At 44.0% G+C, this 14160-nt stretch overlaps 1 protein-coding gene across 1 annotated transcript; it reads left to right on the top strand.

Moving 5' to 3' along the window:
* Nucleotides 1–346: 346 nt before the first annotated feature.
* LOC105507691 (olfactory receptor 8S1-like) lies at nt 347–2891 on the top strand. Its single transcript, XM_011936293.1, has 2 exons — nt 347–1232; nt 2638–2891. The coding sequence occupies exons 1-2, from the start codon at nt 347–349 to the stop codon at nt 2889–2891; spliced, it is 1140 nt and encodes a 379-aa protein (XP_011791683.1).
* The last annotated feature ends 11269 nt before the right edge of the window (nt 2892–14160 follow it).

Below are 14160 nucleotides of genomic sequence, written 5' to 3'. Positions count from 1 at the left end.
TCCACCTGCCTCAGTCTCCCAAAGTGCTGGGATTACAGGGTGAGCCACCACTCCTGGTCAATCATATGCTTTCTTTAAAAATTTGTTCAAATTTCCTCAATGTATTATTACTGACCCCTATGTAAATCAAAATTTGAGCTCTCTTCATATTAATTACACTGTTACAATTTCTTGTTTTCACATTCCTGTTCTTCAGTGGATCATTTAAAGAGCAAAGACTACACCTCAATCATCTTTATGTTCCACGTGACTGATATGAAAAAAGAATCAGTACCATGAGAAAACTGTCTGGAGTAGTCTTTACTTGGCTGCTATGATTTTTCATATTATTTCTAGGCCTTTGTAAATGGCCTTGGGGAACCACAGCACCATCACCAAGTTCCTCCTCCTTGGGCTGTCTGCCAACCCCTACATCCAGGCTCTGCTCTTTGTGCTGTTCCTGGGGATTTGCCTCCTGACCGTAATGGGGAACCTGATCCTGCTGCTGGTGATCAGGGCCGATTCTCATCTCCACACGCCCATGTATTTCTTCCTGAGTCACCTCTCTTTTGTTGATTTCTGCTTCTCTTCGGTCATTGTGCCCAAGATGCTGGAGAACTTCCTGTCACAAAGGAAAACCATTTCAGTAGAGGGCTGCCTGGCTCAGGTCTTCTTTGTGTTTGTCACTGCAAGGACTGAAACCTGCCTTCTCTCAGGAATGGCCTATGACCACTATGCTGCCATCTGCCGCCCACTGCTTTATGGACAGATCATGGGTAAACAACTGTATAAGCACCTTGTGTGGGGCTCATGGGGACTGGGCTTTCTGGACGCACTCATCAATGTCCTCCTAGCTGTAAACATGGTCTTTTGTGAAGCCAAAATCATTCACCACTACAGCTGTGAGATGCCATCTCTCCTCCCTCTGTCCTGCTCTGATATCTCCAGAAACCTCATCGCCGTGCTCTGCTCCACTCTCCTGCATGGGCTGGGAACCTTCCTTTTGGTCTTCTTATCCTACACCCTTATAATCTCTACCATCCTAAGCATCAGCTCTACCTCGGGCAGAAGCGAGGCCTTCACCTGCTCTGCCCACCTCACTGCAGTGATACTTTACTATGGCTCAGCTTTGCTCCGCCATCTCATGCCAAACTCAGGATCCCCCATAGAGTTGATCTTCTCTGTGCAGTATACTATACTCACTCCCATGCTGAATCCCCTCATCTATAGCCTGAAAAATAAGGAAGTGAAGGTAGCTCTGAAAAGAACTTTGGAAAAATATTTGCAATATACCAGACATTGAATTAAAAAGCAAACATTGTTGGCTTAGCACTGTGGCTCATGCCTGCAGCGGGAGGATTGCTGGAGCTCAGGAATTTGAGATTAGCTTGGCCAACATGGCGAAACCCTGTCTCCAAAAAAAAAAAAAATTAGCCGGGCATGGTGGTATGTACCTGTAATCTAGTTACTTGGAAGGCTGAGGCAGGAGGATTGCTTGAGCATGGGAGGTCGAGGCTGCATGAGCTGAGATTGCACCACTGCACTCCAGCCTGGGCAACAGAGCAAGACCCTGTCTAAAAAAAAAAAAAGACTGCGGAAAATTTGGATCAAGCTGCATACAACATGACACTGGATAAGTTTACAGTAGTAAGTATTCCTGGCTACCCTCAGTGTCTGATACTGCAAGCTATAAATTAGAAGTGCATGAGAGAATGGTACAAAGTTATTACCAGGAGGACAGTTAACTTTAATCCCTCCTAGTGACAAAGCAAATTATTAAATTATTACCTCAATAAAGTTTTATTATGAACATATTGATTCATTTTTCTCATTCTAAAACATTCATCTTGGGCTTTGCATTTAGTAAAATCATTAGTGTCATGAATCTATCATTATTTTTAATTTACTTTGGTAAATACACTAAAAGTTATGCATTTAAGAAGAACACAGTGTCATGGATCTGTGGGAGAGAAAAGTCATAGATAAGACTTGATGGGAAGAAAGAGAAAGATTTCCAACCGTGTGGCCATAGGAGACATAAACACCTAAGAGAACTTCAGAGAGGGAATTAACATATTGAGGCGGAATTCGGACTCAGATAACATTCCCAAGAACTTCACTGTGTGTGCCGCTTGGTGGCCAGATCTCCAGTGCAAAAGGTTGCAAGGAGGCTCTGCGGCTCTGGAAACTTCATTTCTCACATGGTCTTCATTCACTGTATAGGGGATTTATGTTTCTTCCAATTAGCTGGTCTTATCAGTGTGTCTTTTCCTTGTAGAGTGCAGGCTATGTACCCTAGACAAATAATCTTGTTTTGACCTCATCTCAAGTGAATCTCGAAACTATCTTTGTCTCATCTTTCATTGTTTAGTGGCAGGTGGTTTGCCGGTTCTAAGGCCACTGAATAACTCTCACGTAAAAAACATTTTTTCCTATTAAACGCAAATCTATCGTCACACTGCTTCTGATTTGTTTAAGCTATATTTTACGATTGTCTAATTTACTATAGTTAACTGAAAAGGTGCAAAAACTATGTACAAATTATTGAATTTATTGAATATTAACTTGCACTTTTCTCAAGCTTCTTTCACAAACTCTCTTCGTTCTAATTGTCAGTTTTAAAAGCTTTTCATGAAAAAAAATGTATCTGTTACAACCGGGAAAGAAGCCTTCGGGACAGCAGGGATTTGCCTCAGCTGCACAAAGGCCAGGCCAGGTGGAACAGACCAGCCTTCACCGAAGGCCGCAGGGAGCCCAGAGCCCCGAAGTCAAGCGTTCAGGTCACGCCTCAACCCCGAGGGGCCTGCGCGGAGACTGCGCATGCTCCGCGCTGTACTCGGCGCCCAAGGGCCTGCAGTGATCCGCAGGAGCCCCGGGATAGAGAAACCCACATGAAAACACAAGCCTGGTGAGATGTTGGCCTCCTCCTCTGCTGCCCGCGCTGCCACCTCTACACGCACCAAGCCCTCTGTCCCGGAGAAGTCGTATTTGGTCTCCCTCGATGGGCGAGACCCAGACCATGCAGGCACCATGATCCCGGCGCTGCCTCGCGGGGACCCGCCGCTCATCCTGGAGCAGCTCAGGAGCCGGGGCCCGTTTGGCAGCTTCCGCCAGTGCTCCGTGGCCCCCATAGACCCCAAGCCAGCTTACCAAAATCAAGGCAGAAGGCCGAGCATTCGATGTCCATACACCTGGACAAGCAGGAATGGAATCCTAGATGCGCAAAAACTGATTGCGAAGTGGCCTGAGGCAGAGTGCTTTTCAGGCAGGGACGTTGAAAGCTGGATTTGACAGGGTTCTTTCTCAGGTGGTGGATCCAGAACTAAACCACATCCCCAGGCCACCAGTGGAACGAGCAACTCACGAGATCCTGGGGGCCCAGAAGATAGCAATGGTGCCAGTGCCCCCTCCAGAGCCCAAAGACCAGGACCCTCCAGCCCTCCATATCAGGGCACTTCCCAAGAATATGTCCCATCCCTTTTGAAAGCTCCATTTAAATTAATGGTGAAGAAGTAGCTTCAGTTACATGGTTACATAAGACTGCAACTTCAGAATGAAGATAGGCCATGATTTGTTTTTCTAAGACCAGCCAAGCAGGCGCAAAAGAACCAGCGGGTAGGCAAGTGTAGGAGCAAAACCTGCAAGTTTATTTTGGTCACCTAGCTTCAGGGAAAGAAGGTGGTTAGGGAGAAGTCTGTCGGCCTCCGGCAAAGGAGGCCGGCAGAGTCCCCTGGTGGGGCTCTGGTACGGAGTTCCCACAGTCCTGACATCACGACAGGAGTGGGGCTGTGAGAAGGCCGCGTGGCTCACTGGCGGAGAGCGGCTTTTCTAGGAGTGGGAGGGCAATAGGTGGGGCACGGGCGTGTCAGGGGCGTTCTGCAGGTGCGACCAGGTAAATCTTGGTCTCTTTGGATTGACGTCACCTGGCGCATGCCCAGTTGATCTGCACCTTCCCGGGCGCCGGCTGCATTTTCGCGCGTGCTGGTAAAGTTGCTGATGAAGAACCCGGAAGTGCACCATCTTGCCTCCGTTCGTCCAAACAGGCCAAGGTCTCCCTGATTTCAGTATTTCAGCCTTGACTGTGGGCAGTGTCCAGTTTGAACTGGGAGAGAGTTTGATTTTGGGGAAGTTGACTGTGTTGTCCCCTTCGTTGTGCTGCCATTTGACCAGCCTGTCCAAAGGCACAAGGCTCAGTAGACACTACAGAGAGATAAAGAGACACTGCAGCAACCTGAGGTTGTCCTGAGACAAACTTTTATACTTGAACATGGAGACTGCACATGGATTTTGGGTTTGTGCTCTAGAATACACAAAACCTACAATGAAAGAACATAACCAGTCCCAAAGATAATTTCAAAGAATAATGGGAATTTAAGGGGTAGCTGGGAGTAGGGATTTGACAGTGCTTATTTGACATTATTTCTCAGAGTTGCAAACTAGAATGTACAAACCATTAGCATCAGATAGCTTGATGGTTGAAGGTTGTTATGACCTTCTTCCGCATGAATTCTTCTACCTACTTCCCTTTCCCTTGTAAGAGATGACAAAACATGGAACCCTAGAATGTGTGAGGAAGCTTGGACATCAGGTGTAAGCAAAAACATTTGCAGGCTGTCTGTCCAGGGCCTCTTCCTGTCCTGCAAGGGCTAGTGGGTCTTGGGTGTGTTTAGTTTATTCTCGTGTTTGTATTATTTAGAAAAGTGAGTGGTCAATAAATGGCTTCAGATTTATAATAAAATCATTTGATACTAAAAAAGAAATTTCACTTGGAATTTGTCCTAAGTAAATAATCATGAATATGCACAAATGTATTTTTACAAAGATATTTATTTCAATACATTTATAGTGGTTAAAATTTTGTAGCAATTGCCAGGCACAGTGGCTCACACCTGTAATCCCAGCACTTTGGGAGACCGAAGTAGGCAGATCACCTGAGGTCAGGAGTTCGAGACCAGCCTGACCAACATGGAGAAACTCTGTCTCTACTAAAAATACAAGATTAGCCAGGCATGCTGGCGCATGCCTGTAGTCCTAGCTATTCGGGAGACTGAGGCAGGAGAATCGCTTGAACCCGGGAGGTGGAGGTTGTGGTGAGCCAAGATCACGCCATTGCACTCCACCCTGGGCAACAAGAGTGAAACTCCATCTCAAAAAAAAGAAAAAAAAATTATAGCTATCTAGATGTCCAACAATGTGGTTTTTGTTACATATATTCTACTACATCCAGAGAAATATTTCACTACATGGAAACATTCATGATATACACTGTTAGGTTTTAAAAAAAGGATATCACAACTCAACATGCAAAGTACAATCCCATTTGTGTTTATATAACTATATCTATTTCTGTCTATATAACTATGTCATTGTAAATGTATCTATCTACCTATCCATATATATATCTGTCATTATTGTGATTGCCACAGGGAAAAAAACAGAGACCTCCAAACATTCATTTCTTTTTTTTTTTTTTTTTTTTTTTTTTTTTTTGAGGCAGAGTCTGGCTCTGTCGCCTGGGCTGGAGTGCAGTGGCCAGATCTCAGCTCACTGCAAGCTCCGCCTCCCGGGTTTACTCCATTCTCCTGCCTCAGCCTCCCGAGTAGCTGGGACTACAGGCGCCCGCCACCTCGCCCAGCAATTTTTTTTGTATTTTAAGCAGAGACGGGGTTTCACCGTGTTAGCCAGGATGGTCTCGATCTCCTGACCTCGTGATCCGCCCGTCTCGGCCTCCCAAAGTGCTGGGATTACAGGCTTGAGCCACCGCGCCTGGCCATTCATTTCTTAATAATGTACAAAATAAGAAGAAATATCCTCATCTGGCCATTGATATTTCACAAATGGTGTATCCTCTCAACTGATACTCCAGAATACCCTAAATGCAGTATACCTTCCAAACACAACAATTCAAGGCCTGATTTGCTTTCTTTGACCTAAGATGAGGCATCATCAGTTAAAACCCCAAGGTCAAGCTTCCTATGGTGAAGGAGAGTAGAAATAACTGAACCCTGGACTTGAAGTTGGTTATAGTCAGCACACAGATGTCACAGAAGGATAGTGATTGAGAGAAAGATACCAGCAGACTCACTCAAATTCCCTTTAGCATAAGTAAAAGACATTAGATCATAACTGCATGAAGACATCTCTACAATTCTAGAGGCTCAGCAATGGTCTCCCCATTGAAGGGGCAATGCCCTTGAACTTCAATGTTCACATAACCCCACTGCTTACTATACCACCCTTCAGTAAAAAGACCCCATCTAGTCCTTAAGGAAACTCTTCTTGTCATTCTCTCAAGGGTTTTTATGTTGTGGCCTCCAGAAATATGAGGAGACCCTGGCTGTATATTGACCTTCCCAAGAAGTATAAATAACTGTTGACACTCCTAGCAAATACCTGAGTGCTTATTAATGAGAAATTGAATTTACAGGGAATTTCTGAGCATCAATTTCCCTGGTACACCACCACCTTAGGAGGCCTGAAGGCTCCTCCTATAAGACAGATGACAAAAAGGGCGCAAATACACTAGAGACAAAACCACACGAAGTAATAGTTCATGCTGAGGTTTTTCAATATTATTCTAGTTTCATTATGTTATTTGCTGTTTTACTATTAAAGCCTTGGCAAACTGTAAAATTTCTTCTGTTCTTTTATCCTTATAAAACATATCACACTTATATAAGTATGTACTAAACATGTACGTTCCAGTTAAAGAATGATTACAAATGAATGTACATGTACCCACTACCCAGCCTTAAGAATTATTCATTTTAGGCCAGGCGTGGTGGCTCACGCCTGTAATCCCAGCACTTTGGGAGGTCAAGGTGGGCAGATCACGAGGTCAGGAGATCGAGACCATCCTAACACAGTGAAACTCCGTCTCTACCAAAAATGCAAAAAATTAGCTGGGTGTTGTGGGGGGCACCTGTAGTCCCAGCTACTCAGGAGGCTGAGGCAGGAGGATGGCGTGAACCCGGGAGGTGGAGCTTGCAGTGAGCAGAGACCAAGCCACCGCACTCTCGCCTGGGCGACAAAGCGAGACTCCATCTCAAAAAAAAAAGAATTATTCATTTTACCACCTCTCTTCCACTACCCAAAACTTATCACTACCCCGGATATGTTCATCATTCCCCTTGTTTCGTCGGGGCTCAGAACATGATACCCCAAAATATGGCACCTTAGCATACTGAGTATTTTAAGCAGAAGGAAACTGAGAAAACCCCAGAATCAGGAAGATCACTGTCTGACCATCTCCCACCTTTCTTCTTTGAAGAAGGTAATTAGAAAAATTCTCTGACTATGTCCCCTGAAAGTAGGTCATAAGACCCTCACTCCAGAGGAGTCTTGCCAAGAAGAATCTGAAGCCGTTTACTACCATTAGATCACACCCCTTTGTCCTCCAATCATTCTTCCGCCTGACTGTCCATAAAGTTTTCCCTGGGTTTTTGGGTCTTCATTTCTGAAGACTCCCATGTCACATAAAAGTTACATTAAATAAATTTGTATGCTGTTACCTTGTTAATCTGTCTTTTGTTATAGGGGTATCAGCCAGGAACCTTGTGATAGATGAGAAAAGGATATTACTTTTTCTCCCCTACAGTTTTCTTTAAATAATTTAGTTTTATCTGGTTCTGAACTTTAGATAAATAAAATTGTATTTTATATATTATTGTGACTTGTTTCTTTTCATTCACAGGAAATTATCACCAGACAGGGGCTCTGGTTTTGGCACTTGGCTTTGACGTGTCTAAAATTACTAACAGACACATCTAGAGGCTCAGAAGTGTTCTCCCCATTGGAGGAGCAATGCCCTTGACAGAAGCTGCTTGTCTCGCTGACAAATCACAAAGCCTTTGGCCTAACGTGAAAGTTGTCGTTTTAGTCCCTAACCAACAGCTTCACACTTTTCTCAGGTTAGAAGCTTACAGCCTTAATGCACCTTCTAACAAGGTCAACACTGGGGTATAGTAGAAGAACTGAAATGATGGTTAATTCAGACAGTAAATTCTGAAAGCTTGGACATTTTTGGAGTCTTATAAGAATTAACTTACTTCATTATTTTATTTTGATATTATAGCATCCAAATTCAACAGAATTTGATAAACCCAGAGATTAAAATATTTTAATATTGACTGGTTCATTGTTCTTCTCTGTTTCTGCTTACAATTTAATTGGGTTTAACATCTGAGGCGGAAGATTGCTATTTCAGTTACAGATGTTACTGGATATATGTAGGAATAAGAGGATGGAGCAAGTGCAATAGTTCATGCCTGTAGTGCCAGCACTTTGGAAGACTGAGTTGGGAGCATTGCTTGAGGCCAAGAGTTCAATACCAGCCTGGGCAATGTAGCAAGACCCCATCCCTACAAAAAAACAATTAAAAATTAGCTGGACACGGTAGCATTCACCTACAGTCCCAGCTACTCAGGAGGCTGAGGTGAGAAGATCACTTGAGCCCAGGAGTTCAAAGTTACAATGAGCTATGATTCCACCACTGTGCTCCAGCCTAGATGACAGAGTGAGAGCTCATCTCTACAGAAAAATTTTAAAAATTAGCTGGGCCTGGTGGCACACACCTGTAATCCTAGCTACTCAAGATGCTGAGCCAAGAAGATCATTTGAGCTCAGGAGTTCAAGGTTACAATGAGCAATGATTGGGCCACTGCACTCCAGACTAGATGACAGAGTGAGATCCTGTCTCCAAAAAAAAAAAAAAAAAAAAGCATGGAACATTCGACAAGTATTTGACAGGAATTATGTGAGAAAAGGAATGAAAGACTGAGAAACTGCCTGGCCCAACAAGATTGAAACTTGTTATTTTGAGTCCAAAGATAACACCAAATACAGAGTTTGTGTTGTCCCAAAGCTGGGATTACACACAGGCCTCAGAGTTCCAATAGGCGGGTCAACATTTCTTTTTTTTTTTTGAGACAGAGTCTCACTGTGCTTCCCAGGCGGGAATGCAGTGGTGAAATCTTGGCTCACTGCAACCTCCACCTCCCAGGGTCAAGCGATTCTCTTACCTCGGCCTCCTGAGTAGCTGGGATTATAGGCACATGCCACCATGCCCGGCTAATTTTTGTATTTTTAGTAGAGACAGGGTTTCACCATGCTGGCCAGGCCGGTCTTGAACTCCTGACCTCGTGATCCACCTGCCTTGGCCTCCCAAAGTGCTCGGATTATAGGGGTAAGCCACCACACCTGGCTGGGTCAACTTATTTTTTAGACTCCCTGCTAATGTGAGGGCACCAAGGTGGGTCCAATTTGAATTGTAGCCATGAGACGGAATTAAATCTTAGCACGAAGACTTGGGTGAACAGAGCTGGGCACAGATGCAACATAGAGTGCTAGTAAGAGCTAGGCACTGGAGCTTTGGCTATGGCTCTGTCACTTAGTACCATGTGACCTTGAACAGGTTTTTAAACCTTCTGTATTTTTATAAAATAAAAAAAGCACATGGTATTTCTGTGAGTACTAAATGTGTTAATACTTGGAAACTACTTAGAACAGTAACTGATACATGCTAAATATAGGTATTTGTTTTACATTTTTAAATTACTTATCAGTTCAACAAATGTACATCAAGCCTTTCTGACCTATGTGTTTCTTGCATGGTGTATTTGTCAATTTTGCATTGCTATAAAGGAATACCTGAGATTGGGTAATTTAATTTAAAAAATAGAGGTTTATTTAATTCATAGTTCTGTAGACTGTACAAGCATGGCACCAGTATCTGTTCTCCTTCTGGTAAGGAAGCTTTTACTCATGGCAGAAGGCAAAGGGAAACAGGTATGTCACATGACAAGAGAGGGAGCAAGAGAGAGGGGAGGTGGTGCCAGGCTCTTTTAAACGACAAGCTCTTGCATGAACTAAGAGGAAGGACTCACTCATTACTATAGGAAGGGCCCCAAGCCATTCATGAGGGATCCGCCCTGATGACCACCAACCAGGCCCCACCTCCAACACTGGAAATTACATATCAACATGAGATTTGGAAGGAACAAATATCCAAGCAATATTACATGGTATCTTGCTGATACGGTTTGGCCATGTCCCCTCCCAAATCCCATCTCGTATTTTACTTCCCATAATCCCCACGTTGTGGGAGGGACTTGGCCAAGGTAATTGAGTTGAATCATGGAGGGCGTTTCCCCCATGTTAATCTCATGATAGTAAGTATTCACAAGATCTGTTGGTTTTGTAAGGGGCTTCCTCCCTTCACTTGGCTCTCCTTCTCTCTCCTCCTGCCCAGTGAAGAAATTCCTTTCACCATGATTTTAAGTTTCCTGAGGCCTCCCCAGCCATGTGGAACTATGAGTCAATTAAGCTTCCTGAGGCTTCCCTAGCATGTGGAACTGTGAGTCAATTAAACCTCTTTCCTTTATAATTTACTCAGTTTCAAGTATTTCTTCATAGCAGGGTGATAATGGACTAACACAGTAAATTGGTACAGCAGAGAGTGAGGGACTGCTGTAAAGATACCCAAAAATATGGAAGCAACTTTAGAACTGGGTAACAGGCAGAAGTTGGAATAGTTTGGAGGGCTCAGAAGAAGGCAAAAAATGTGGGAAATTTTGGAACTTCCTATAGACTTGTTGAATGGCTTTGACCAAAATGCTGAGAGTGATACGGACAATGAAGTCCAGGCTGAGGTGGTCTCAGATGGAGATGGGGAACTTGTTGGGAACTGGAGTAAATGTCACTCTTACTATGCAAAGAGACTGGTGGCATTTTGCTCCTGCCCCAGAAATCTGCAAAACTTGGAACTTGAAAGAGGTGATTTAGGGTATCTGGCAGAAGAAATTTCTAAGTGGCAAAGCTTTGAAGAGGAAGCAAAGTGAATTTTCCAAAAGTTTGGAAAATTTGCAGCCTGGTGATGCAATAGAAAAGAAAACCCCATTTTCTAGGGAGAAATTCAAGCTGGCTGCAGAAATTTGCATAAGTAACAAGGAGCCAAATGTTAATCAGCAAGACAATGCGGAAAATGTCTCCAGGGCATATCAGAGACCTTCATGGCAGCCCCTTCCATCACAGGCCCAGAGCCTAAGAAGGAAAAATGATGTCCAGGGCAGGCTCCAGGGCCCCCTTGCTGTGTGCAGCCTACTTGGTGCCCTATGTCACAGCAACTCCAACCATGACTAAAAGGGGACAACATACAGCTCAAGTAGTTGCTTCGGAGGGTGCAAGACCCAAGCCTTGGTAGCTTCCATAGGGTGTGGGGCCTGTAGGTACACAGAAGTCAAGAATTAAGGTTGGGGAACCTCTGCCTAGATTTCAGATGATGTATGGAAATGCCTGGATGGCCAGGCAGAAGGTTGCTGCAGGGGCAAAGCCCTCATGGAGAACCTCTGCTAGGGCAGGGCAGAATGGAGCCCCCACACAGAGTGCCCACTGGGACACTGCCTAGTGGAGCTATGAGAAGACAGTCACCATCCTCCAGACCCCAGAATGGTAGATCCAGTGACAGCTTGCACCATGTGCCTGGAAAAGCCACAGACACTCAACGCTGGCCCATGAAAACAGCCAGGAGGGGGACTGTACCCTGCCAAGCCACAGGGGTGGAACTGCCCAAGGCCATGGGAGCCTACCTCTTGCATCAGCATGCCCTGGATGTGAGACGTGGAGTCAAAAGAGATCATTTTGGAACTTTAAGGTTTAATGACTGCTCCATTGGATTTCAGACTTGCGTGGGGCCTATAGCCCCTTTGTTTTGGCCAATTTCTCCCATTGGAAGGTGAATTTACCCAATGCCTGTACTCCCATTGTATCTAGAAAGTAACTAACTTGCCTTTGATATTACAGGCTCATAGGCAGAAGGGACTTCCTTTGTCTCAGGTGAGACTTTGGAGTTGGCCTTTTGGTTAATGCTGGGATGAGTTGAGACTTTGGGGAACTGTTGGAAAGGCATGATTGTGTTTTGAAATGTGAGGACATGAGATTTGGGAGGGGCAGGGGCAGAATGATATGGTTTGGCTGTGTCCCCACCCAAATCTCATCTTGAATTTTAGTTCCCATAATCCCCACGTGTTTGGGAGGGACCCAGTGGAGGTAGTTGAATCATGGAAGCAGTTTCTCCCATGCTATTTTCATGATAGTAAATTCTCGTGAGATCTGGTGGTTTTATAAGGGGCTTCCCCCTTCACTTGGCTCTCATTCTCTCTCCTGCCACCCTGTGAAGAGGTGCCTTCTGCCATGATTGCAAGTTTCCTGAGGCCTCCCTAGCCATGCAGAACTGTGAGTCAATTAAACCTCTTTCCTTTATAAATTACCCAGTCTTGGGTATTTCTTCATAGCAGCATGAGAACGAACTAACACACTTGCACATCAAGAACTCAATAAACATCTGTTGAAATAATTACTAAAAGAATGGTTGGATAGTTAGATAAGGGAAGGAGGAAGTAAGGAGGGAAAAGATATATGACAATTGGCCTAGGTAATTTCTTGATGACACTGTAGCTTTTTCAACTAATATATCCAAAGCTTACTGAGTAACATGGAATAAAACCATCTGGTGCTAAATTACTAGTACAATAGCAGAGAATAAGCCTGATTCATCATAGGTTTGGAAATGATGATGAATTGAGGAAGAAATACCTTCATGGAAGAGGAAAGCCAGTCCAGTAAAATACAAGAATCCTGAGGTAGAAGAAGATGGTTAAGAAAGGAGGATGAACTCATAATCTGCTTACCAATTACTATTTGGTAATGCATACAATAAATTGCTTATGAAATTAAGTTCAAAGCAACACACTGTCAAAAATATACATACTCTACCATGTAAATTATTCATTGCAAGAAGAAAAATATAGAAAGAAAACTACCTAGTATGGCAAGATCATAGCACCAGGCCCATCTGTCCATGGACCCAGGATTTCCAAAGGACCCTGCCAACCAGCCAACCAGCAGACCCCACCAGCTGGTCCAACCATAGTTCCCACCAGCCAGCCTTCCCAGAATCTCTGGCTGGGCTGACTGGTGAAGGGCTTTCTTTCCCAAAGTCAGTCTGTAAAAAACTGAAAAAATGACTTCTTTATATGCACAAACACCAACACAAGGCTACAAAGATCACAAAAACAAAAAACCAGAAAACTATGACACCATTAAAGGAACAAAATGAAGGCCCAGTAACTGGCCCTAAAGACATAGAAATCTAGGAACCCCCTGACAAATAATTAAAAATAGTCATCTTAAAGAAGCTTAATGAGCTGTAAGGCAACACAGGCAACTAAATAAGATCAGGAAAACAATGCATAAACAAAATGAGTTCAACCAAGAGATAGAAACTATTAAAAAACAAAAAAATGAAAATAAATTTTGAAGCTAAAGAATATAATGACCGGCTAAAAATTTAATAAAGAGCTTCAACAGCAACCTCCATCAAGCAGAAGAAAGAATCAGCCAAGTCAAATACAAGTTATTTAAAATTACCCAGTCAGATGAAGGAAAGAAAGAATATAAATAAGTAAAGAAAGCCTATTGGAAAAAAACAAAACTTCTTTTAAAAGCCTATAATACTATTGGCCAGATATGGTGGCTCATGCCTATAATCCCAGCACTTTGGGAGGCCAAGGCAGGGGGATTACTCGAACTCAGGAGTTTGAGACTAGCCTGGGGAACATGGCGAAACCCTGTCTCTAGAAAAAAATTAATTAGCTGGGCCTGGTGGCACATGCCCATAGCATCAGATACTTGGGAGGCTGAGGTGGGAGGATCGCTTGAGCCTGGGAGGTGGAGGCTGCAGTGAGCTGTGATCTCACCACTACAGTCCAACCTGGGTGACAGAGTAAAGCCCTGTCTCAAAAAAAAAAAAAAAAAAAGCCTATAGTACCATTGGGATGCCATACATTATGGTATGCCCATACTATGTCTAGCAAAGCTATCCTCTAAAAATGAAAGGAACAGGCTAGGCACTATGGCTCATGCCTGTAACTCCAGCACTTTGGGAGGCCAAGGCAGGTGGATCACCTGAGGTTGGGAGTTCAAGACCAGCCTGACCAATATAGTGAAACCCTGACTCTACTAAAAATACAAAAATTAGCCAGGCATGGTGGCACACACCTGTAGTCCCAGCTACTCAGGAGGCTTAGACAAGAGAATTGCTTGAACCTAGGAGGCAGAGGTTGCAGTGAGCCGAGATCATGCCACTGCACTCCAGCCTGGGTGACAGAGTGAGAGTACATAAAA

Source organism: Colobus angolensis, unplaced genomic scaffold (genome assembly GCF_000951035.1).
Source record: "Colobus angolensis palliatus isolate OR3802 unplaced genomic scaffold, Cang.pa_1.0 Scaffold151, whole genome shotgun sequence".
NCBI classification, from domain to species: Eukaryota; Metazoa; Chordata; class Mammalia; order Primates; family Cercopithecidae; genus Colobus; species Colobus angolensis.
Note: the sequence above shows the minus strand (reverse complement) of the source record. Positions and strands in the feature narration are given on the sequence as shown.